Raw genomic sequence first — 22,848 nt, forward strand, 5'->3', positions numbered from 1 at the left:
TTGTGAGATAAACATTTTAATTCATTTGTTCATTTATTACTCTGTTAGTTATTACTAAAAGTGCAACTTTGACAACATTCTGACACAGCATTTTAAATCTAAAACACTGACAGTTGCTCACATATACAAAACAAACATAGGAATGGATACAATTGCTTCACCGTGTCCGATACAATTATACAGGTACAGAATGGGAATACCTGGCCCTGCACAGGAGTCCAAATACATATTTAGGGCACATGTACAGCTCAGCATCACAAGAGATTGCAGCTCCCACAGCTTTAGAGTTGAACAAGCAGCCATGCATTTGCTGGAACAGTAGAAAAGAAAAAAGAAAGAGAGGCACAGCCTCACTGAACATCCAATAGCGTGGAGTGGAGGTTGAGTGCATCTCTGATTCATAGGACCATAGTACTATATATACACACACACACAACACGTTCATTTTACACAACAGTACTGAACAAAACTGCCATTCCTTCACTGTTCATGTTCTTCAGCAAGAACTAAACAAAATGAATGTGTTTACAGTATAGGTGATTGGTCAGTTAATTTGGAATGCGTGTGTTTTTGTTAATTCTCCGTTATATACTCTCAGACAATTAAAATGCCTGTTCAACGATTCCGGTACATATCTCGCTCACTCTCCTATGTGATGTCAATCCACCGACAGAACTACACAAAAAAAGGCACTTAAAGGAAAACAGTGGAGGCTATAACTCGCATACAGATAGGAATGCACACATGTACACAATGCGTTAGATGTGCAGAGAATGGGGGAGGAGTTCTTGCTCCCAAAAGAAGATACAAAAGGAGTAGGCATACCTGAAAACTCAGGTGCCCCCGAAGTAAAGGAGGCTGATCACTTATAGATGCAAACCCCGTGTGGATCAAAGCAGTCCTCAAAAACAGAAATGGCATTGCGCTTCTCTGCTGGAGCTCCTGGAATGACCCTGTACAACACTCTTTGCATCCCACGTAACAGATGTGACAACTGTCGCTCCAGAACTCTCCAGCTGGCCTGACTCACCATGGTTTGCTGGAGAATAAAACGGATACTGTAGGCCAGTGGATAAAGTCAGTCTATTGAATTGCCAGCCTAGTTCTAGGAAGTCATTGTGGGTTGATTTGCAAGTTTGAGGATTTGGAGCCTGACTCTTGCAAATCAGGAGCAGGGTTAAAGCACACAAAACTACTGTAACAAGAAGCAGAGGGTCCCTGGATATATATACACTTCTTACTTTCTGCAAACAAAGTTTATTGTGGTTCAAAAAGGTAGTGTTGTAAGTACCTGTTCAATAAATTAAATCTCTATATTCAAAACAAAAATACAAAAAAAAGACAGACAGACTTACATACACAAAAAATAACCAAGTAAGCACAAAAGCAGCTTATTCAGTCAGCAGAGCTTAAAACATCCATCACACTGAATACTCGACAGTCAGCAATCCACACAGCAGCTCATACTACTATTATTCCATGTTCTGTTCCTTTGAAAAATAAAACATATCCTCAAATTGTCTAGGGAATGAAAGTACAAAATAAGAACCCTTTCCCAGGCTGGCCAGTCAGTGCTGTGAGGGGGGAGTCAGCGATTTTGGAGGGGCGGGGCGGGGGGGTTACTTAAAGCAGCTCCTGGGTCTCGTTCCTGGTCAAGCTCTCACACCACTCTCTCAAGGTCACTTATCTGTCAACAACAAAACACCCAAGGATTAGCTAAAGACACACACTCATTGCATTGTCTCTGAAGACAAGATGTTGATAGAGCAGCTGTGGATAATTACACTAGAAACAGCCTCATGCTAGTGCACTGTCCTGTTTTCATGCTAACTCTTTCAGCACTACAGAAAGACCACTCAAGCAGTCTTGTGTTTTGAGTGGAGTCATTTTTCTTGGACCTGTGCACAGGTCTGCAGTGTTGAAAGAGATCAGGAAATAAAGTGTGCTATATTCAGTTCCCACAGTGCACGTCCCACATATACAGTCTATGGTGCGGATCAGCTATTTGCTCTTTACATAACAACCTATTGGGCTCAGCTGCAAACATATAGCCTACAAAGCGACAACCTTTCTGAAAGTGTTTCAGTGAAAGAAAGAAAAACTAAAAAGAATAAGAAATCACCTTTCTGTCGTGTCCCCCGCAGTAAAACTCAGATCTTCAGCGCTCAACTGGTCCCCTTGAAAAACAAGGAAACAAAAAGAGAAAAGATTACTACTAGCTAGCTAGCATTCGCGAGGTGCAGTGTGTACCAGGGTCACTGACCAAGCAGGAGATCTGGAGAAGCGCAGCGTGTGGCTCACAGGCAGGGTTAACACTTACCTGTGACAGACAAGCGATTGTCATAGCTGCATTCCCCAGCCTCCAGGTCGCAGCTCTCCTCCTCCTCATTCTCACTGTCGCACTCGATCTCACTGTCACTGCTCATCCCCGGCAGGAGGTGGATCACTTGCTTCTGGCACAACTGCCCTGTCCAAGCACAATAACACAGTGTGCTGTAAATCACCACCTCAACAAGAACTCGCTTATTACAGCCGCTGAAATCAGGGAGGAGGAGGAGGAGAAAAACTTAGTGGCAGTCTTCCTGGAGACGGTGCACGAACTGGGATCAAGGCTCTTCCTACCCTTTGTGTCCCCCCAATAATTTAGATTATTGCAACCTCTTTTTCCTGGGATGTCCAAGTATTTTGGAATAAGCCCACATAAAATTAGTTTATGCTATTAAATTAATGTAACAAAAACCAAAGAACCCACTAAATGGTTATTCAATTTTTCCATTAAAACATTTGCAGACTGGGCTACAGATTTGTCCACAGGTCGACAAACTGCAAATCAGTATTTACAAGACAGCTTTGTAAATAAAGCAACTAGGAACAACTCTGACAATCTTTACCTTCTTCCTGTCTTGATGATGTCCCTTCCGACAGAGCTAGCAGCGACTCCCGGATCTCACTGCTTCCCTCGGCGTCACAGTCCCGAGTCCCATCTGTCAGGAGCCCAGACCTGGAGGGAACACAAGCAGATGAACGAGTCAATGCCTGAATTCAACCACAGCTGGGGCACAGACTGCATTTATACCGTCACAAGTACCCCAGGGTGTGCATTGCTGTTTACACTCTCCCTCCCAAACAAACATTTAAATATGCTGATTTGTGAGACATGCAATGGGAGGGTTGAGATCAAACTAATACTAAGCCCAGGACTCCGGGAGATGAAAGGCTAGAGAGACTTGCGAGTGAGGCAGCTTGTTGCGACCCTCTCCTTACCCGGTCGTAGCGGCCCTGCGGCCCTTGTCCAGAGAGACGATCCCATTGAGGCTGGAGATCCTGAATAGGTCAGTGTCGGCGGCTCCGTAGGCCTGGTCCTCGTGTTTGGAGCAGCAGGGTTTATCAGAAGAGCTCCCACTCCCCAGCGACGGCGGGGAGCTGTGTGCGCTACGGGGCTTCAAGGGACCTACAGGACAGTGAACGCAAGGTCAGTCTCCAAGAAACACTCCCACACATCATACTAATACAGAGTCCCCAGCTCTCCTATCAGTAGCCATCACTGTAACAGAGCCTTCAGCCCTCCTTTATGTTGCACCTTTCTTTATCTTCTAATAACGATGTCTAAAGCTGCATTTCTTTCAGCGATCACAGATTTCTGTGAAGTTTGTTGTATAATAACTGCAGAGAATTATGATCCATTTTTAACATGACGACACAATTGTTTCCGTTAATAAATTATGCTTAACTGTGAAACAGCTGTTTTTAGAACATGATGTGCTGTAAAAATAATACAGCCCAGACTATGTCCTATCAGCATTATACATGATAAAGAGAGAGAAGTGATTAATCTTTAGCAGTGCCAGTCTGTTTATCAGAAGACGGGAGAGGGTAACTTGCCTTCGGAGACAGCCAGGCAGTCCCCTGGGCGGGCTCTTCCCTCAATGGCAGGGACACAGTCCCCCTTCCCCCGTGCCTCCTTGTCTACACTGTCCACAGCCCTGCGCAGAAACAGGCTGCCTGCCACTCCAGCGCACTCCAGCTTCGGGGACGCTGCCTTCCTACCTGTACCTGGACAAACAGCACGGTTACAATTGTATTATTAAAGGGATACCTCACTCAGCTCAGACACTGGGGGCTTGCCCATCCTCTTCATAAGGGAAACATTGGGGTTTTAAGGGAAATACTGGATCTTTCAATAACTATTAAAGGATCTCTCTCCCTAAATATCAAGACTGAACTCACCACTCCTGCTATGTCTGTTGGCAGCAGCCCCCTTGCCCAGCAGCTCCAGGTCGCTCAGTTTCCTACAGGGTGCTTCAGTGTCTGTGGGAGGCCCCTGCTCTACCAGACTCCCGGAGGCCCCAGCTCTGGGCTCCCCTCGCGCCTCCAGCTGGCTCTTCACATCCGACATCTTACTGCGCACCTCTGCCATCTGGGCCTTCAGCCGGATCAGGACCCCGGAGTCTGGGGCTGACCGACGCACTGCCTGAGGCCGCCGCTCGCGCTCTTTGCGACAGTGCGCTGCCGCTGCAGGGAGACGGGGACGCAGTCACAGAGAGGACACAACAGAAGTACTGTGTTGGGATAGGGCACGTCTAGTTTGTAAAGCACCTTGGGGCTTTTTAAAAACCAGCACAGGACACACAGAGGGTCCTCAATCACAGAACTAGCACACAGTACCTGAAAGGCTAAAAATATTTGTATAAAAACAGACAGCTTATCAGATATTAGCCACATACAATCCAAAACGTAAACCAAATAAGTTTGGTGAACATAAGGGTCCCCATTTTTTGACACAAATTAATGGACAGGTTTGGGAGAAAAAAAAAGAATGCAATACAAATGTGTGTGGCTGTGCATTAGGGAGAGTATTATTTGTTAGAATGGGACAGAGAGGTGTGACGGATACCTGTGGTGTGCAGCAGGGAGGAGGGTGGCCTGGGCTGCAGGCCCCACAGAGACTCCACGCTGCTCCGGTCCTTGAGGTCCAGCAGTTGGATGAGGATGACCGGGTCGATCTCCAGCAGGCTGCTGCTGGTGGCTGAGGCCAGGCCTGCCCCTCCCCGTCTCAGAGAGCGCAGGCTGGGGTTCGTGGAGCCACCTGGGGAAAGCAAAGAAGGGGGCGTCACCAACACATCCCACTCTGCACAGATTGCTCTCACAGCAAGACCAGCCCATTTCTATGCTTTACAGATCACTCCCACAGCCACACCCAGCCCATTTCTATGCTTCACCTGCTGCTCCGACCACATCCTCCAGCAGTTCCCCCTCTTCAAGATCCAAGTTGCCACTGTACTCCACATCATTCTCTCCAGACCTGCAACACAACAATGAAAACATTACTTCATTACTAAGCAACACGCCACCCCAATCACTTAATGGAAAAGTGGGAGATTAGTATAGAAAAATTAAGATCATTGGTCAAAAAAAAAAAAGAAAAAAAGTGATGAACCTCCACAACCCTCCTCCAAGGCATGATGACATTGACTGTCCCCAGGAAACACAATCTCTAGCATCCAGCTGGGTGTTTAATTTGACTGCTGCACAACACTTTCAAAAATATCTTGCATTTACAGTCCAGGGTTGTTCCTTTAAATCGGGATGCGAGCAGAAAAAAAAAAAAAAAATAATAATAATAATATATATATTATATATATATATATATATATATATATATATATATATATATATATTAGTTTGATGTTACCACAGTAATCTTTTTTTTCACTCCATCAGCCTATATACAGATGAACCAACTTTATATCATGATTGCCATGCAGGCATAATTCATGATATAAAGCGGGTTTCACATTTGCCTGACAACACATTACCAGTGCGAGAAAGAAAGAAAACTAACAGTGAATTAAAGAGCAGTGTTTTAATGCTGAGCATTTAGTCGTTCTTTACATTTAAACAAATGCATGTAGTTTACTACAGGACAAATACGTTTTGTATCATTAACTGGAACGAAACAGCTTGTGTCATTATCTAAAAAAAGGCATGAATTGTGAGAGCTATCAATTAGGCGTTGCACTTAGTGGTTTTTTTGTGTGCATTTGTATGACTGACTGTGTTAGAATTTGGTGACGTCGGTGTTTTGCAACTGAACTGTATCCCGTTAAGACCGCCCACGCAGCTTATGACAGGCTGCACAAAATGTCAGTTTATCAGCTGAGATGATTATTGGTTGTTCGTTGCGTTGGAAATTAATTATATCCTGTGGTTAGTTTGTAAAGCCTGGCGACGCAGCATTAGACAAGCTGCACAAAACGAATAAGAAGGTTTGTGAGATGATATTAAGAGAGGTAATTTCTCAAAGAACCTATGGTGCATGAAGCAGGAAGTGAGTTTTAGGAAGTACTTGCACTCAATTAAAAACGCTACAATCCACTCACTGATAACACTAACCCGACCCGAGCCCAAACCATAACATACAAACTACTCCCAACCCGACCCTGACACTTATTGTCGGGTAGCAAGGCTCTAATTAGGAGGGTGTGACTCACATGGTCTCCTCGTCAATGTCATTCTCCTCAGTGTTACTGGTGGCAGTGGAGCTCCCTGAAGTGCTGCTCCCGTCCAGAGGATTCACCTCCTCATCCCCCGTAAGACAGTCAACCTCAAGGTCCCCGTCCGACAGCTCCTGTGGGGGACGCAGTGTTACACAGGTCTAAACAGTCAGCAATGCAGTGACACACACACACACACACACACACACACACACACACAGACAGAGTTACTCACGTTGGAGTCATCTTGTCGTGTCTTCTCCTCTTCCTCCTCCTCCTTCCCTTCTCCCGCTCCAGCCTGGGCAGCCCCATCAGTCACCCCTCCCTTCCCAGGCTGGGGGTCTCTCTCAGAGGCCGAGTGGCCCGATCTGCGGTCAGACGGGGAGGAACTACGGGACTTTTGCCTGCGAAACAGCTCGATCGCCAGCCTCTGCAACAAAACCACTGCCCTTAGCAACTTACTATTTATTAGTGCCTATAGAGTGTATGAGGAGATGAAGTTGTTATACCAACTAGGGAGACTTATCTTCAAGGATATAGGTAGCATTTGACAAGTGCTTTGGTTATTCCTTGCTTGAAGGCTCGGTTTATCAAAAAAGTGTCAGATACATTAAGTGCCACTTCTGCTTTTGACATCGCAACACAAGTAAATGGCAGCAATATTCCACCTAATATAATAAGGGATAATCACATGTTCAGGGAAGAGGACAAGGCAAGAACAAGACTTCTGAGAAAACGACCGCTGAAGCAAAATGACAAGACAGGGGAGGCCACTTGGATTTACAGTAGGATTACTTATAAAGCTAAATGAACAATAAAATGTAGCATCAACCTATAAAACTAGTAGTGGAGCTCTTCTAAAATGCAGTACAGTTAAAGTGAATATTCTCACTCTGTACCCACCTCCTTGAGGTTGTTGATCTGCTGGATGTAGCTGGTCTGCGCTGCCTCCAGCTGGCTGATGTACCAGTATTGATCTCGGCATTTCTGGAAGAAGGTGGGTGACCGCACCTGGTACCTGACAGGGGCACACAGTTCAATTTACATGGAATGCATTCAGATACCCAATAGAGAAATGACCTGGGACCTGCTCCAGTTCTTGTAACTTAGCACTGGTCATCAGTTCAGGTAGAACACTTATTCGTGCTGAGAAGACCCTGGCTGTAGCCTAGGCACCAGAATCACACATAAGCACAAACCAATGCAGTGCAAAACACTGCATTCAAATGGGACTTTTAATACGGTTTCTATCGAAACCACACAGAGTACTCGCTGCCTACCTGAGGACGAGGGTGTCCGACTGCATGTTCAGGTATCCCTCGCTGGCCAGCAGGTCCAGTCTGAAGAAGCGGTTGTAGCCCCAGCACTCTCCCACCTCGAAGTCCGAGGCAAACTCCCGGATTATGTTTTTAGTCGGGTCGCTGGAGGCCTGGTGCACCATCTCCACTCGATACTCGTACCTTCAAAAGAACAAAAGAAAGCCGTGACTCAGAGCCGACACTGGTCCACACATACAACACCATTCCACAGGTACATGAACGATAGTGTGCGTTTGCCTATGCAAGTCTTCAAGTGAGAAACGACGGTTTGTGAAGGCACAGATAAACTTGTGTAGCCAAAGCAGGTCATTTTCTTCTTCTTCCACTCGCTACAAAGTACATAAATACAGCCTCTCTGTGACAAAGTGTACTGCAATTTCATCCCTGACTGTTCAACAGTGGGACTATACGCAGGAATAATAAAAGAAACTCCTTGACTTCCAGGGGCAGCAGTGTGGAGTAGTGGTTAGGGCTCTGGATCCTTGACCAGAGGGTCGTGGGTTCAATCCCAGGTGGTGGACACTGCTGCTATATCCTTGAGCAAGGTACTTTACCTAGATTGCTCCAGTAAAAACCCAACTGTATAAATGGGTAATTGTATGTAAAAAATAATGTGATATCTGTATAACGTATAATGTGAAATAATGTGATATCTTGTAACAATTGTAAATCGCCCTGGATAAGTGTGTCTGCTAATAAATAATAATAATAATAATAATAATAATAATAATAATAATAATTTAACTAGCAGTCTCTCTCTTCATTGTAATGTCATTTTATAACCCAGCCTTTAGTACTTCAGATTCAATACAGCCTACACAGTCAGACAGGAGTCACCCTACGCGCATCATGCATACTTTGAAGTCTCAGGAAGCCCAGCCGACAGTTCCAGGAAGACCGAGAGGTAGTTCCCTCGCACCACTCCATTCCCGTCCTATTAGAGGAGGAAATGAAAAGGTCAGCCATACAGAGGATCACTTTGACATTTAAGAATGCAGTTGAATTTCTGGCAAGGCAAGTCCTATTATACCAATTTTGCAGCAATATGGTTATTAAGTATTTTTCCTTTCATAACCTTGTGCAAGAATCTTTTAGGAAAGTTCTGAAATCAATCAAAAAAAACGTCTGTAAATTGGAGGGTAGCAAGCAACCATTTCACAAGCAACGATTAGTGGTGTGACTGTGCAATTTAAGATAAGTGGTACCTTCATTTCACATGGAGTAGAGGGAAGTGTACCAACACATGAAACCAAGCCAGATTTAGAGATTGAAAACTTACTGGATAAACCTTTAGTCTCCAGCAGAGCCCGGATATCTGCAGCGGTGGGCTGTAGACTGGGTCAGCCCTCTGCCTCAGTGTACTAGCTCAGAAAGATAAAATGAGATCACTACAAGAGATCTGAAGGTTAGCAGTCTTTCTGTAAATTCAGTTACTTTCATAAGGGAGTAGTTACATTCAGTTCAATTAAAGCATTCATTGTATGTGAAAAAATGTGTTGAAATAAAATGTCCATGACAGAAAAAATAGATGTTCTTAAGCGCTAGCCCCCTAAGGGAGCAGAAACGCATGCAATACACAATTGTTTTGTTTGTCTTCCACAAGAAAGACAAACAAATAAATAATAAATAAACACAAATCTCACCTGAAATTTGCCAAAACAAAAGTGCTCGAGTCATAGCCTGGAACCAATTCACTGAAGAGGAAGCAGAGAAACAAAAAATAAAACTTTCAGTCTTTAAAAATGTGGATTCACAGATTTGGCAGTCCAAGATTAGTACGAATCCGGATCTGTGACAATGCTTTGAGAGGGTGGGGGAAAGGAACTGCATTCATACCCTGATCAAAGACATTGTATAATTAGCACAAATAATGCAACAGACTGCACTATGAAGCATTTTATGTTTGACGTTTTTAGGAAAAAAAAAAGCCCTTCTTAAATCAATCAATTCCTTCTTTAGGATATTACCTTTAACTCTCCATACCACTGCCATACACAAACCGCAGCAATTCTGCAATAAAGAACCTTAAAACGCTAGGCTTGGAAGCCAAAGCAGGAGGTCAAGCCCATTAAAACGGAGGGCACCCTCCTGCACTGTACAGCTCACACTCTGTATGGGTGAAATTTGTACAGCTGGGTGCGTTGCTTGTCAAGTCTTCTCTCTTATTCCTGTTGACTGTGCCTGGATAGTAACAGGTTTGTACTGCTCTAATTATTCCCTGTCTGGCTCATTATGTCTAACTTGTCTCATGCTTCTGTCTGTTTGTTGTTGTTGTTTCTTTACTTGCCAAACAAAACCTCTGGGTGCAGCTTCCACAGAAACAATGTTCCGGGTGGCACATCTGTCACTTCATACAAAATCTAAAACTACTTGTCAGACATGTGGAAGTGCACTGTCTGAATAAGACACTAAAAAGAGAAATCAGAAAAATGGGACAAAGGATTTCAACCAGTCAGTGTATAAAGAACAAAATACATGATATACCATCAATCAAGCAGGCTGCTGATCTGTTCAAACGGAGGATCATTTGCTACTTAATACATGACAGAAGACTGGCATGATGCATGCATTTGTGGGAAAGCCTGTAATTACCTTCTTTTTAGATTCCGCAGCAGACTGGCGTTAAACTGAATAGCCCTGGTGGCACAGACGCTGTTTATAGTGCAGTAACACACAGAGCTCTGGGCAGTGTCTGGAGATCTACGTGACACAACAGACAGCTGTGTGGCAGGGCTTGCATACCGAATCCCCAGAGCTTTCATTCATAACAAGGTTCCAAGACAAACACACTCTGGTCTATGGTCGTGAGCCGTTGCGGGCTGCAGAAGGACAGGAATATCTTTGATATAACACATTAGTTTGTGTAACACTGTTTCCTTTCATGCTTTTGACTCAAATTCAACATGACAGGAAGCTCCAGAGCTGTAAACACACGTTGCTAAAATTTCTCAATAAGACCAAGAACATATAGATGAAAAATAAAAATTCGACTAGAAATGGATGTTTGAGCAAAATAACAAAGTGTCTCTGGGGGTATAATGTAACCGAGAAGTCGGCATGAGATACTAGTAGTTGAAACAGCAGCAGAAGTACCCTTCATGGAGGACAACTGTGTGGGATGCAAGTATACTATGAACACAAGTACGAATACAATATCCATAACACTATCTACAGTCTGGCTTCCCACACAACAGGATCACCTCAACCTGCTTACCTTTAGCCAGCACCACATCTACATGGATACACAAACATATGTCCCACTGCAGCATTGCTGGCCAAGTTAAAAGAATGCCATGTGTCAAAAGCTGTTCAGTGTCTGTCAAAAAGCAGCATTCTGGTTAATGTTATCTTGACAACAATGCTTGGAGACTAATAACGTCTAAATTATGCAACCCAACAAATCTTGGAGGTAGTTTCATTGCAGAATTACTCTTTGACAATACATCTGCTGTTCAGTACTGGGAAGAGGACCTTCATTCTGGAAGGAATATGGGTTTATTAACATACAGGATCTCCAGGGCACCCTCTCAATGAGGGTTGCACCACTCCAATGTCACTTCTGCAGGATGCTGTATACCCAGCCCGTGACGAAGCCTGCGATTTCATACCTGGTGAAGTCTGGGGGCACAGGAGTCGTGACGAAGGAGGCCATGGGCTTGCGGTGCACCTGCTGGAACATCAGGAGGATCTCAGGACTCTTGGAGATCAGCTCACTCTTACTGCAGGACCGGAGCTGTGGGAGACAGGCAAGGACACACAACGCTGTCACTCTTTGCTGTTACACCTGGAAAGCTTGAAGCTTTCCTGCAGCCCAGGATTTCTATCCAACACATGAAATGGGAAACCCACATCACACCTCCTGCAGGCATATTCCAATCCCAAGCGAGTGTCCGGTTGCACAGTGGGGGGGGGGGTGCTCGTTACCCTGAAATAATTTCATACGAGTGTTTTGAGGTGGACTGAACTTGATCGCAGATTCAGGCTACACACACATTGTACTGAGAATCTGGAGCTTTGGATAGAAGATCGTACAGCATATAGTTTTGCCTTTTCCTGTTTGGTGCAGTATGTACTTGGTTTGGGTAAACGAGTGTCCAGTGAGCACAATCTCATGTCCTTTCCCCACGAAGATGAAAATAAAACTGCACAGATGAAGTCACCGAACATTGTAAGGCTAAGTTTTACAGTAGCCTTCTGGAACACAGAGGATACCCCTTGGAAAATTCTCAGCCTCTCCATAAAACATCAGATTACTCCACACAAGACTCCAAATGAAGTGCATATTCATCTGCTTTTATAATGTCACTCACATCGATCCTTCCACACAAATTCTTTAAACAGTTCCCGTCGCAAACCAAAGGACAACGCAGATAATCCTGAAAAAAAATAACACGTTTTTGTGCGTGTGGGATGGACACAGAATACCAAAATATTTCACTTGTAAAGGAGTTAGGCCACTTGGGGCTTTGGCCCAAGAATTATTCCGGACTCAATATTTTTGGCAAACTCCACTTCCATTAATACCCTTTATATTTCATTTGCTGCTTCGCTACGATTTCCCAAGTCAGTTGCCCTAATTTCTATACAACAGTCTAATTCTCCATTTGCGCCAGGACAAACTGTCCTATGAGTTTATACCGGTAAAGGATCAAAAAGCTACAAAAATTCCAGAAACAAAGTCCCACATCCTGTTGCGCTGTTTGACACTCAGTTAACTTAGGAGGGTTTGAAGGAACAGCAATGACTTTTGTGATGGCTGTGACAACCCTCCCCCTCCCCAGTGTGCTGTACCTGATGCTCCACTTCCTGTAGCAGCGACTCCAGCAGCTCAGTTTCCTGGGTCAGGGACGTCTTCTGCCCTGTGGTGGAACAGAGACACAATGTTACAGCACAGAATTAGAGAGATGATCTTGGATCAGTTTTCAGAAGGACTGATCAAACATGTGGGTACAAAAATCTGAGACAACAAGTCTCCAGTCCAGCTTCCTCATTACTAATAATTAAGTGGATAACCATAATCTTATTTTGTGGCTGTGAAGTCTTGCAATTTCCTGCATGTTCTTTAAATGTATCAAAGATCATCCCTTGAGGAAACATTATACCTGGAATGGACAGCAAAGAGCCACACAACTTCTTCTGACTCCTGTAATCCTGCAATAGACTTACTGCCGAAAAAGTAACAAAATGTCCCAAAATTAGAGCCATTGCAATCCAGCATCACAGCATGGGGCTGTCTGCTGCTTCCTCCTGAGCCCAGCAGTGCACACCCCATTATCAACACCACTCACAGGTTTAATGTAGTACTTAATGCAACAGCAGGCATGCAGCTTGGGGAGGACTTGCTTCACAAGCGCCCCCTCCCCGCCTCTATGTACCCATGAGAGTGATGAGCTTGTTCTTCAGCTGGTTGTCGAGCCGAGCGATCATCATCTCCACAGCGTTCCGGATCTCCCTCACGCGCTCATCCTTTGCCCCGCGCACAGCCTCCACGTTGCGCTCCTTAAGACACACAGGCAGAGCACAGTGTAAGGGAGGCACAGCAGGGCTAAAATTACACACAGTACCCCCAGCTAATGTTGCTTTTAAAAAGCCCCCAGTTATTTCGTAAGTGCATGACAAAGTGCAGTGACGAAAGTAGATGAATGCTGCCCTACATGTTTTTTGGGATGTTAAGATATAGCACCGAGCTGAAAATGTTAAATCTATTATTTCCCAGCATCTTTACTGAAATTTTAAGGTATTAGTGCCCTCTACTGGCCAACAGCAGCAGTTTTAACATTTACTTTTGCTTAAACAGGAGATGTTCTCAGCCCATTTCAAATCCTTTAACCCTGCTTCTTGGTAGTTTTGGTACCTTGCTGCTCTCTTTGTTGTACACATTAACTCCCCCACCCCCAAGTCTTTTTGAATCCATAAACTGGGGATGTGAACCACAATCGTGGAAGATGCATCTAAAAGAACGTGTGGGTCTCACCACTTCCTGCACCAAGCTGATGAGCTCCATGAGCCGGCGCCGCAGCTTGGCCACCTCCTCGTTGACCTTGGTGACGTGCTGCTCGTAGATCTCCGCAAGGGGTTTGAAGGTGTGTCCGCCATGCTGAAACAAAGAGGGGAAGAGGATCAAGGAGAGCAAAGCAGGGTGGCAAAGTGACAGCAGGTCTCTACGAACTAGTGCCAAGAACCTCCTGAATTTGTGGTAATCATTATTCAACGAGCAGTTCCCAAGATATAGCCTGCAATTATAACACAAGGAGGAAGGACATACTATGACTTGCATTCACAGTATGAGGAATAACTTATTGTATGATATATAGGCAACTGGTTCCTTAACCCTTTGAGGTTGTATGTCGGACCTGGTCCGACATTGCAATTATTCCTATCCGGTCCAATGTCGGACCCTGTCCGACATAATAAAAAAAACGCAAAAAACAGGTTTCTAGTCGTTTTTTCTCCGGAAAAAGCCGAGAAAACCATTCAATGGCCGAGTGGGAGCGACAGGAGCCGAGACGCGCCGAAAAAAAAAAAAAAAAAAAAAAAGAAAAAGGGCGTATCTCATGATTAGTCATACTTGCCCCTGGGATCAGATAGGGGCGGCTATAAGGAAACAAGCTGGCTGTTACTGAATCAGCGCAGAATATCACAGACATTTGCAGAGCTTTTTTGAGATGTTATAGTAATAAAACAATGACTTGGATCTCATTATTGAGGAGTTTGGTGATAAAACGAGTGATCAGGAGATGATTGATCGGTACGTACGACTATTATTATTATTTATTTCTTAGCATATGTGAAAGCAATAGAGAACGAAAGGGTGGGGCGGGGCTGGAGATGCCTAGTGAGTGCTTTGTTGACATGCAGGGCCTTTTAAACCCGTTTGACTGTGGAAAAAAAATACTTTTAAACAGCGCGTCTAAAATTAACTGCGCGTGTGAAAATAAATTGGACCGGACGCACCTGACACGCACTTAATACATGGACTGCAGAGGGTTAAAACACATAGCACTGATTAGTCCATCCAATCACAATCCAGAAATCGTTACTTCTGCGCAGTGTGGGCACAGAGTCTGGAACGGTGCTCAAAGAGTTCCTGTGTCCGAAGCCCACAGGACACTTACCATCCCTCCCCACAGAGCACACTGGTGGCAGATACACTTCTTGCAGGTCCAACAGAACACACTGAGCTTCTCGTGATGATTCTCACACCTGCAGCAAAAACATTCTATCAGAACCGAACTCGGGCCCACCCCTCTACAGCAAGGAGGAAGCAATCCAGACAGAACCCTTCTATTGCTTTGACACTTTGTTTCTTATTTTCTATGAAATGGTTTGTTATATTAAACAAAAATCCATAAACAAAAAGACAAAAGTCTGACAACGCCTTCATCTGGGTTAAAACAATGAAGACGACACATTTATCTGCTTGACTACATTTCTGACAAAGAAACTAGCCATTCAGTTAGATTCATGTTTAAAGTCAAATATAAAAATAAAAAGCCACAACACCCCAATATCTCTCACCACCGCTGCACAGGGGCTTGCTGTGCTGTTCAGGGATAACCTAAAGATGGTAAAACAAGCCCCTGAGTGGAGAGAGAAGCGGAGAGTAGGGGGAGAATACAAGGTTTAAGAGCGGTTAGCAGGGGGAGAAAGAGAAAGGTTGGGTGCGATCATGAAGTGCTCCTGGTCAGTGAAGATGTGAGTGAGAGGAGGATGCACTTACTTGTCCTTGTCGTTCTCCTCGTGTTTGGAGAGGTTGCACAGCTGCAGTGTGTCAAGTTGCTGGGTCACTTCCTCAGCCCAGCGGCAGTTGACCAGCTCCCGCAGCTGGAGGGGTGCCCTAGAGACAGAGGCATCACATTGCCAATTCTGCACACCCAGGATCACTACAGCTCCAGCACTAAGCATTACTGTGTCTTGCACGAGGATCTGAGGTTCAGAGTTATACACATCTTTAAGACTTATTTACTCTCATTTAAATATTTGACTAAAGTCCAAATTCTAAATAGCTCACTGAATTTATTTTGAAAAAAAATAGTAAACATTACAAAAATATATTTTTGCTACCAGATGACCTCCGTGCATGTAGAAAAGTATGACAAATAAGTTTTATCCAAACCAGAAGTGGTTAGTTTAGCCTTTGGGCACTTTGTAAAAAGTAGGTAACTGTGACCTACATCTTTGCTATTGCAGCTTACTGTAGGTTCACTCTCAGGCTGGATTTCACAGTTTGCCTTGTCTCTAGAGTTCTTAATTCACTTTTATAACTGTATTGAACTCTGGTCTATTCAATTACCAATTACACTTATTCTGGAATAACCTAAATAGCCATTCTAAAGGTCCTTTCACACCAAGCGCATCACGTCAAAGCGTCAGCGTAACAATTATTTAGAACGCTGTACATCTTATGGAGGCTTTCACACCGGCATCTGAAATACACAGCGTTCCTATTTCTCTGTGCAGACACCTCTACAGTGTCCAAGAAACAGGGAGCAGAAAGATCAGAAAAAAGAACCTAGAAAACAGATAAACCTCTGCCGCTTGCAGGAAATAAAGATGTTCAACGGCAGTCTCAAGTATTGTGTTTAGCACGGTTTAATTTTGGAAAAAGTGAAAAGAAGGTTTAAGAAATAAAATGCAAGTACCAATTAATATTTTTTGAAGATCCAAACCCACTTTGTTTAAAAAATGAATGAGCATGCGCTGCATGTATATGAAGATCACAACCGGGAGTTTCAACAGCCGATTAGCAGACAGAAAGCAAGTGTTCAAACAGGGTTATAACTCATTATAGAAGAACAGTCATCATTGCTGTGCGTGTATGTCTGTGTCACATGGGGAGGCACTTCACTGTCAACAGTGAAGACGTGCAGTAAAGAAAGAAAGACTGCTTTACACACAGTGCGGCAAAGACACCACTCAAAACCAAATGTATGTTCACTAAACATTCATAACAGTCCCATTTTTATTTTTCTGTAAAAGACACAGAGCTTCATTAAGTAGTTTTCATGAGATACTATTTATATTACAGTACTTAGTGCTAAGACAAATATAATTCTGTACTTTAAGGAAAATTAGTTCAGTGACAGGGCTTCAGATTGATCGACGCCTTTGGTATGAAAACAACTTGATGGCATCAAAATTCGCAGGAAACTGACACTTTGACACGACGCGCTTGGTGTGAAAAGACCTTAAGGCTCTTGCCTCCTGCAGTATCCTTCAATAGTGAAGCTTATCTGCTAAACCCCAGTCTCTAATATGCCGTTAGAAGCCAGTGATGTAGAAATTCACTGCATACTGCAAACCTCTTACCGACAATGCGGGCATTGTGCTCTCTGCTCTGTCAGCCAGCGCTGTTGAGTGGAAAAAAAAATTAAACAATGGCATCATTAGTAAAGCAAAGATATAAATGGAATACACACTAAAAGAACACATGTTTTACTAATCCATAGGACTGTCTTATAACACAGGCCTCTCGGGTATGCTCATTAATTGACTGATTAAACAGACTAACAAGTAATAAGTACCCGTGCCTGGTTACCGTGGGAATATTTAGAAACAGCCAGCATTTGTAACCATAGGTTTAAAATAAACTGCTATAAAAGCCACTTTATTTACTTATGTTTATTATTTTACTATTGAAACTGCGTTTGAAAAATCAGGTGGTCAGCAACTGTCCTATTAAGGCTGCCATGTTTCAATCGGTTTTGTTAACTACCTGTAGGAATCAGCACTGTTTGAACCATTCAAGAAAAAAGAATACCTGTATATTAAATTAATAAAAATAAATCAATACCTTTATATTGGACATTAAACATTCTACGTTTACTTTAGAAACCTTGTGTCAATTAACACAAAGCATGATCTTAAGCACACACCAAACAGCCACTTTCACTTTTATCAAACACTCTACAAATCTACTAACTCAACAAAGTAAGAACAAAAAGAATCTGATTTTGCCAATAAACTGCAATGCTTTTAGTGATCGGAGGATGGTTATACATCGTCATTTGAAACAGCAACTCTTAAACTTAGCCTACCTATTTCTTATATGCCGACACTACACAGCAAGGTAATTTACACTCCACAGGCCAGCCTCGCAGTATTCACTTGGCAGGAAGGCAGGTTAGGTGCTGGCATGCAAGTATTGTAATACAGCCAGTACGCAAAAAAAAAAAAAAAAGCAAGCCTGGCTATTTAATACCGAACCGCTGCCTTCGAGTGAAGGTGCCAGCCTCGATTCCTCTACTCGATATAGGAGAGCAGACTGCTGCGATTGCTGCTTTCCAGCAGCCTCAGACCTGGGTGGCTGTTGGCAGTATTCTGAGGTGTGCTCATTAACTGGAGTGAAGCACAGCTTAGCTTTTCAGACACATTCCACATAGACACGAGTGCATGCTTCATGGCAAACCCTGGTACTTACCCGAATGCAACTAAAGCAGCAGAGTTTGGAGCAGTGAGGGCATAGCCGTGCATCTCTCAGCTTTTCCATGCAGATGAAACACCGGAAGACTTCCGCTATACTCTGGAGCAGGAGAAAAACAGCAGTCACACTCCGAGATGAAATGGGAGATCACAGTTTGAGCACATATTTAGAACAGCATGAACTGATCCTTGTGCATTGATCAAAAGTCAACCTAAAATCACTAACCACTAACATCGGGTATAAACACTTTGCCAAGACACTTTTCACTCTGTTCCCATAATGATGAAAAAGGATATCTATATAAAACAAAACTAAGATGAACACAGAAGTCCCAAGAAAACCAAATTTAAACATGACAGAAAAAAGAGAGAAGAGAAAAGAAATGTAAACCCTCATAATACTTAGAAGAAGGCTGTCGAGGATAAGAATGATGTCAGCCTTGGCTAAATAAAAGCATGCAACATTCTGAAGCTATATATTTAAAAAAGTAATAGTAGTAATTGTAAATGGTAGTGTACCACCTGTCTAGAAAAACCCTATGGCACATCTCAATGGGAATTGCACTTTATGTATTTACCAGAAATGCATAAACACTGCGCTCTTTTTCAGTTAGTTTGTTTTAACACTCAGGGCTGGGATACAGGAATAGATATCTCCTCTGCTAATCTCTCCAGGCATGCACATGTGCCTATAGCAGTCAGTGATCAAGAGTCCTGGGAGAAACACCCCTAGAGAGGATTGGACATAACCACCAAGATGAAACTCCTCATGCACAGAGACCTGCAGCTGTAGGAAACAAAAAGGTGACAGTAGAGAAGAGCAGGATCTGCCCTACCTCAACGCTTTGTTCATCCATTTCAGACAGTTTCAAGATCCTGGGAAATCCCTTGTAATCCAGACAGTGCTATCAGACCAGCAGTGAGGCCAGTCCTGCAAGGAAACAGAAAGAGCATCAATGCACTAATAAAGAATGGGCTTCTAAAAGAAAAATCACTGAAACTGGTACCTTCAAGTTCCAAAAACAAAACAAAAAGACCTAACTAAACGCCATACAAAAAAGTGTTGCTATGCAATAGCCCCTTTCACTGGTGCTTTGTTTTGGGTTGATTGTAGGAGATTCAACTATAAATAAATAATTTAAAACTAAAAAAGGCTGGCCCTAAAGAGTTAATAAACGCTGTATTCACATTGTAATGAGGTATGTGTTTGAAAAGATTATGTAATGCCAGTGTCTATAAAAATAAGCACATCAATAAACACTATTGTGTGTCCATATAGGGTAATTCATGTCTAAACTTTTATAGACATTTCTTCATAAAATCCAGGGCAATCAGGATATGAATATGGGAGCATGTAATCTTGGGAACAGTAATGCAGATAAAAACCAGCTGCTGGAAGGGGCATCCCAGAGTGCTTTTGAGAATTTGTAGTAATAATTCTCCCCAGCCAGGGGATACAGTGGAGGTGATGTCCCTGTCCAGATGTCTGGACGCAGGTCACACAGTTCAGAACCGCTTCCACTGCTGTGATGAAACTTGCTAAAGACATTCAGGTTATTGTGTGTATTGTAGTCTCTGGGTATATACAGGCTGTCTATATGCCACACTTATATTTTTACATATATCTGATGTGATGAAACTTGCCAAGGAAATCTCTAGCACAGGGCATTAAGATGATCAGAGTGTGGGGGTAAATCTTTCTAATTTTGTTTTCATGAATCTATAAATCAGATCTGATAGAATGTATTAGGACGTTGTTTTGCACAAGCTATGGAGTGCATTATAATCTGGGGGTGTACACAGAGTGTGTCTCTCTGATCCTCTGTTACCGAGTCCCACTCAACACTGCGGGACACTGGCCTGCCTCACAGTCCCCAAATCAAAGAATGGCAAAGAATGTCATTTATTGCTTTGTTGGAAACCATGTCCACTCAAAAACTAATGTAAAGAACAGCGATAAAATACTCTCCCTAGAAAAAAATTAAAAAGCACTTGCATTAAATTTGAACATAAAACGTGAAGGCGGAGGGAGAAGATCGATGAGCACAGTTTACATGCAGGGCACATGTGCATTCCCACAGCATCGCCTTTCATTTTGATGGGTTGCTATATTGTGCCTGCGGGGTAGTAGTTTACTGGTTTATTCTAAACATACTGGCATCCCCATGACTTCTCATGCTGGGTTCTCATATGCAGTATTACCATGTGGCGGTTACTGTACGTTCAAACAGAATAAACAATACACCTGGTGCTAAACGAACTAAATCAATGAAGCCATACTCACGTCAAACCGCAGCGCCTCTTCAGTGTTTTTCTATGGAGGTCTGCTGCAGACACCCGGGTGGGTAGACGCAGTTCTGCAGAGGTAAGGGCGGAGCAGCCGACTACAGCAACCCGCCGCTCACAGATCGATGTAAGGCTCCGTCCCTCAGGTAAACAGAGGCGCGTTAACGCGTAAATAGGGAGTTTGATACAAAAGTCTACTGTATTTACGCCTTCATCCGCCCCTCCATACTTCCCTTCTCTCTGATTATCCTACAAGTTTCAGCCGCTTGTCACCAAGGGAGACCGTCCCTAAACAAGTCTCTCGCGAGGTTTACGAGAAGGCGCTTATTTATTATTAACCAATGGTGAATAAAGGCAATTGAGTAGAGGCGGGACATCACTTCGAAATTGACCAATCCGATTGCAAGTGCTGCGTTACCAGGAGAGACGAGTGCCTCCATGCTGAGGGAGCTCTCGTCTCCCTGCAGCGTCGTTCTTTGCATTGACCACTGTAATGTTATTATGTGGGCAGCTTGTGAGATGTACCAATGCTTATTCTCTTTTGAAAAACATAACCTTCATAAGTAGGCATGGAAATATTTATTTTAGTTTTTTTTTTTCTACAATGGAATAGACCTAGGCCAAATATACAGTAAAATCTTATTCTGTAATACAGCAAAATCCATCACCTAAACTAACTGGATGTGGGGTGTTCAGAATATAAGGCTGTTAGCACTGTAATATTGTTAACATGACCTGACCAGTCTGGAACTCTAACCACAGTAACACTGTTATAGAGTATGCTGTACTGTGCTGTATTGATCAGTGATAGAGAGTTGGTAAGTGCATTGTCTCAATGGCAATAAAGAGTTGCACTGCGAGACTGGTCACTGTAGGCTCCTGATAACAGAGGTATTATTCATACTGAGGTTTGGATAATCACGTTTTATTGTATATTGCCTGTATGAGAGTGCTGGTGGACTGAAAGCCACGACCTCCAGCCTGGACACAGGAATATAAAATAAGAAAGAAAAAAAACTCATTTCTGGGACTGCCCAAACCCTCCCATCTCTATCGCTTGTTTAACAAGCTAACTGAAAAACTGGAAATCTCCTTCAGTGGAAAGTGCCCCACATTCTAAATACAGAACGCCTCGGGAGAGAGAGGCTGAGAGAGACAGTGAATTGCTTTGATGAGATCTGGAAACCCTTAATGAATGAAGCTGTGAATTAAACCTCTGATGAATGTGTGATAATTGAATATCTCTATACAGGATCATTCCACTGAGAGGAAAGTCTTTTTCAGGAATATCCTGTCCCCATTTCTGGGGACTCAAAAAATATATTTTTTTTCATCTCTCTGTTGTAAGTCAGTTTCAGTCATGATGGGCTTGGTAGTGTGAGGATAATGAAGGGTTAAACAATACCATGATATACTGTGTCAGCACAGCTGCAAGACCAACAGGGGACTGAGTGGGGTGGGAACTTGACTGGCCTTGGCTGGACCACTGCTGACACAAAGAGAAGCTAAGCAAGCAAAAACAAGGTTTAGGTAAGATATATAAGACAGGCATTTGAGAAGCATTCAAGATCCTCCATGAACACACACCAGCGCTGTGTCCGATGCCCTCCCAGAGATTAGGTAACTAATTACTGCTCCATTTCTGCTCATAATTTAGTGCCCTCGTTATTGTGTCTGTAAAAGACTTTTGATTTTTGGAATCAAAAAGGAAACTTGTTATATTCTATTTAAATCTTTGTTGTGTGCACTGCTTCACACAGGAACACATACAAAATCGAGTTTCCTTACAGTACGCCTTGCAGTGCGATCACATTGAAGCTAGCAGCCCATGGTGGCCCTGCACTGGTGTGGCTGGTCGTTCTAATGCTTAGTCCATATCCCTGTCTGTTCTGTATCTATACATACTGGGACACTGCAGAGGGTAAAACACCAGGGGGAACTGACAAGATAAAAATACAGAAATCAGTGAACCAGAGAGTATAGGGCAGGATAGTGTAATCAAGACCGTCAGTGTGAATCTGAAAGGAGGCTGGGGTCAGAATGAGGTCAATCTACAAACTGCACCCACAATGCTGTTCTTCAGACACGTGCCTTGCTTCTATACAGTGTTGATCCAGGTACCTTCTTCTACTGTTTACATTTGTATTATTTTTATATTCTTGATTGTAATTTATGTAGCACAAATGAGAATTGATTTTCTTTACTTTTAAATTTCGAGTGTCTATTTTACCCATTTCTCTCCCCGATTTGAATGACACATTCAGAAGGACTGAACATCAGCGTGTGTTCCTGTTGTCAAGCCTCCATTCACGCACCGCCAGTCCTAA

The 22,848-nt window shown here is 43.3% G+C and overlaps 1 protein-coding gene across 3 annotated transcripts; it reads right to left on the minus strand.

The window, feature by feature from the left end:
• On the minus strand, positions 1–20,831 carry LOC117430275 (E3 ubiquitin-protein ligase TRIM37-like). 3 transcript variants are annotated; one of them, XM_059001423.1, is made up of 27 exons: positions 20,520–20,831; positions 19,072–19,166; positions 18,234–18,335; positions 17,123–17,163; positions 15,534–15,650; positions 14,929–15,016; positions 13,788–13,910; positions 13,189–13,312; positions 12,605–12,672; positions 12,124–12,189; positions 11,422–11,546; positions 9,457–9,507; positions 9,093–9,174; positions 8,671–8,747; positions 7,775–7,954; positions 7,398–7,512; positions 6,730–6,924; positions 6,492–6,628; positions 5,220–5,302; positions 4,895–5,086; positions 4,228–4,512; positions 3,883–4,047; positions 3,265–3,451; positions 2,892–3,001; positions 2,321–2,467; positions 2,123–2,177; positions 1–1,687 (listed from the first exon to the last, which is right to left on the minus strand). In XM_059001423.1, the coding sequence occupies exons 2-27, from the start codon at positions 19,090–19,092 to the stop codon at positions 1,684–1,686; spliced, it is 2,940 nt and encodes a 979-aa protein (XP_058857406.1). In that variant the 5' UTR covers positions 19,093–19,166; positions 20,520–20,831; the 3' UTR covers positions 1–1,683. The 3 variants fall into 3 exon arrangements, with proteins under 3 accessions (XP_058857406.1, XP_058857405.1, XP_058857407.1); XM_059001422.1 differs by having other exon boundaries at positions 3,883–4,053; XM_059001424.1 differs by lacking the exon at positions 12,124–12,189 and having other exon boundaries at positions 3,883–4,053.
• Between the last annotated feature and the right edge of the window lie 2,017 nt (positions 20,832–22,848).

This window comes from Acipenser ruthenus, chromosome 26 (genome assembly GCF_902713425.1).
Source record: "Acipenser ruthenus chromosome 26, fAciRut3.2 maternal haplotype, whole genome shotgun sequence".
Taxonomy (NCBI): domain Eukaryota; kingdom Metazoa; phylum Chordata; class Actinopteri; order Acipenseriformes; family Acipenseridae; genus Acipenser; species Acipenser ruthenus.

What these genes read in the sequence shown, in the direction of transcription:
- LOC117430275 (XM_059001422.1), bottom strand. Translation starts at nt 19,092, where the DNA reads ATGGATGAACAAAGCGTTGAG. An exon ending in CACGACAAGATGACTCCAAC is followed by an intron (nt 6,629 to 6,729) that starts GTGAGTAACTCT and finishes CGTCCCCCACAG; the next exon opens with GAGCTGTCGGACGGGGACCT. An exon ending in CAATCGCTTGTCTGTCACAG is followed by an intron (nt 2,178 to 2,320) that starts GTAAGTGTTAAC and finishes TTGTTTTTCAAG; the next exon opens with GGGACCAGTTGAGCGCTGAA.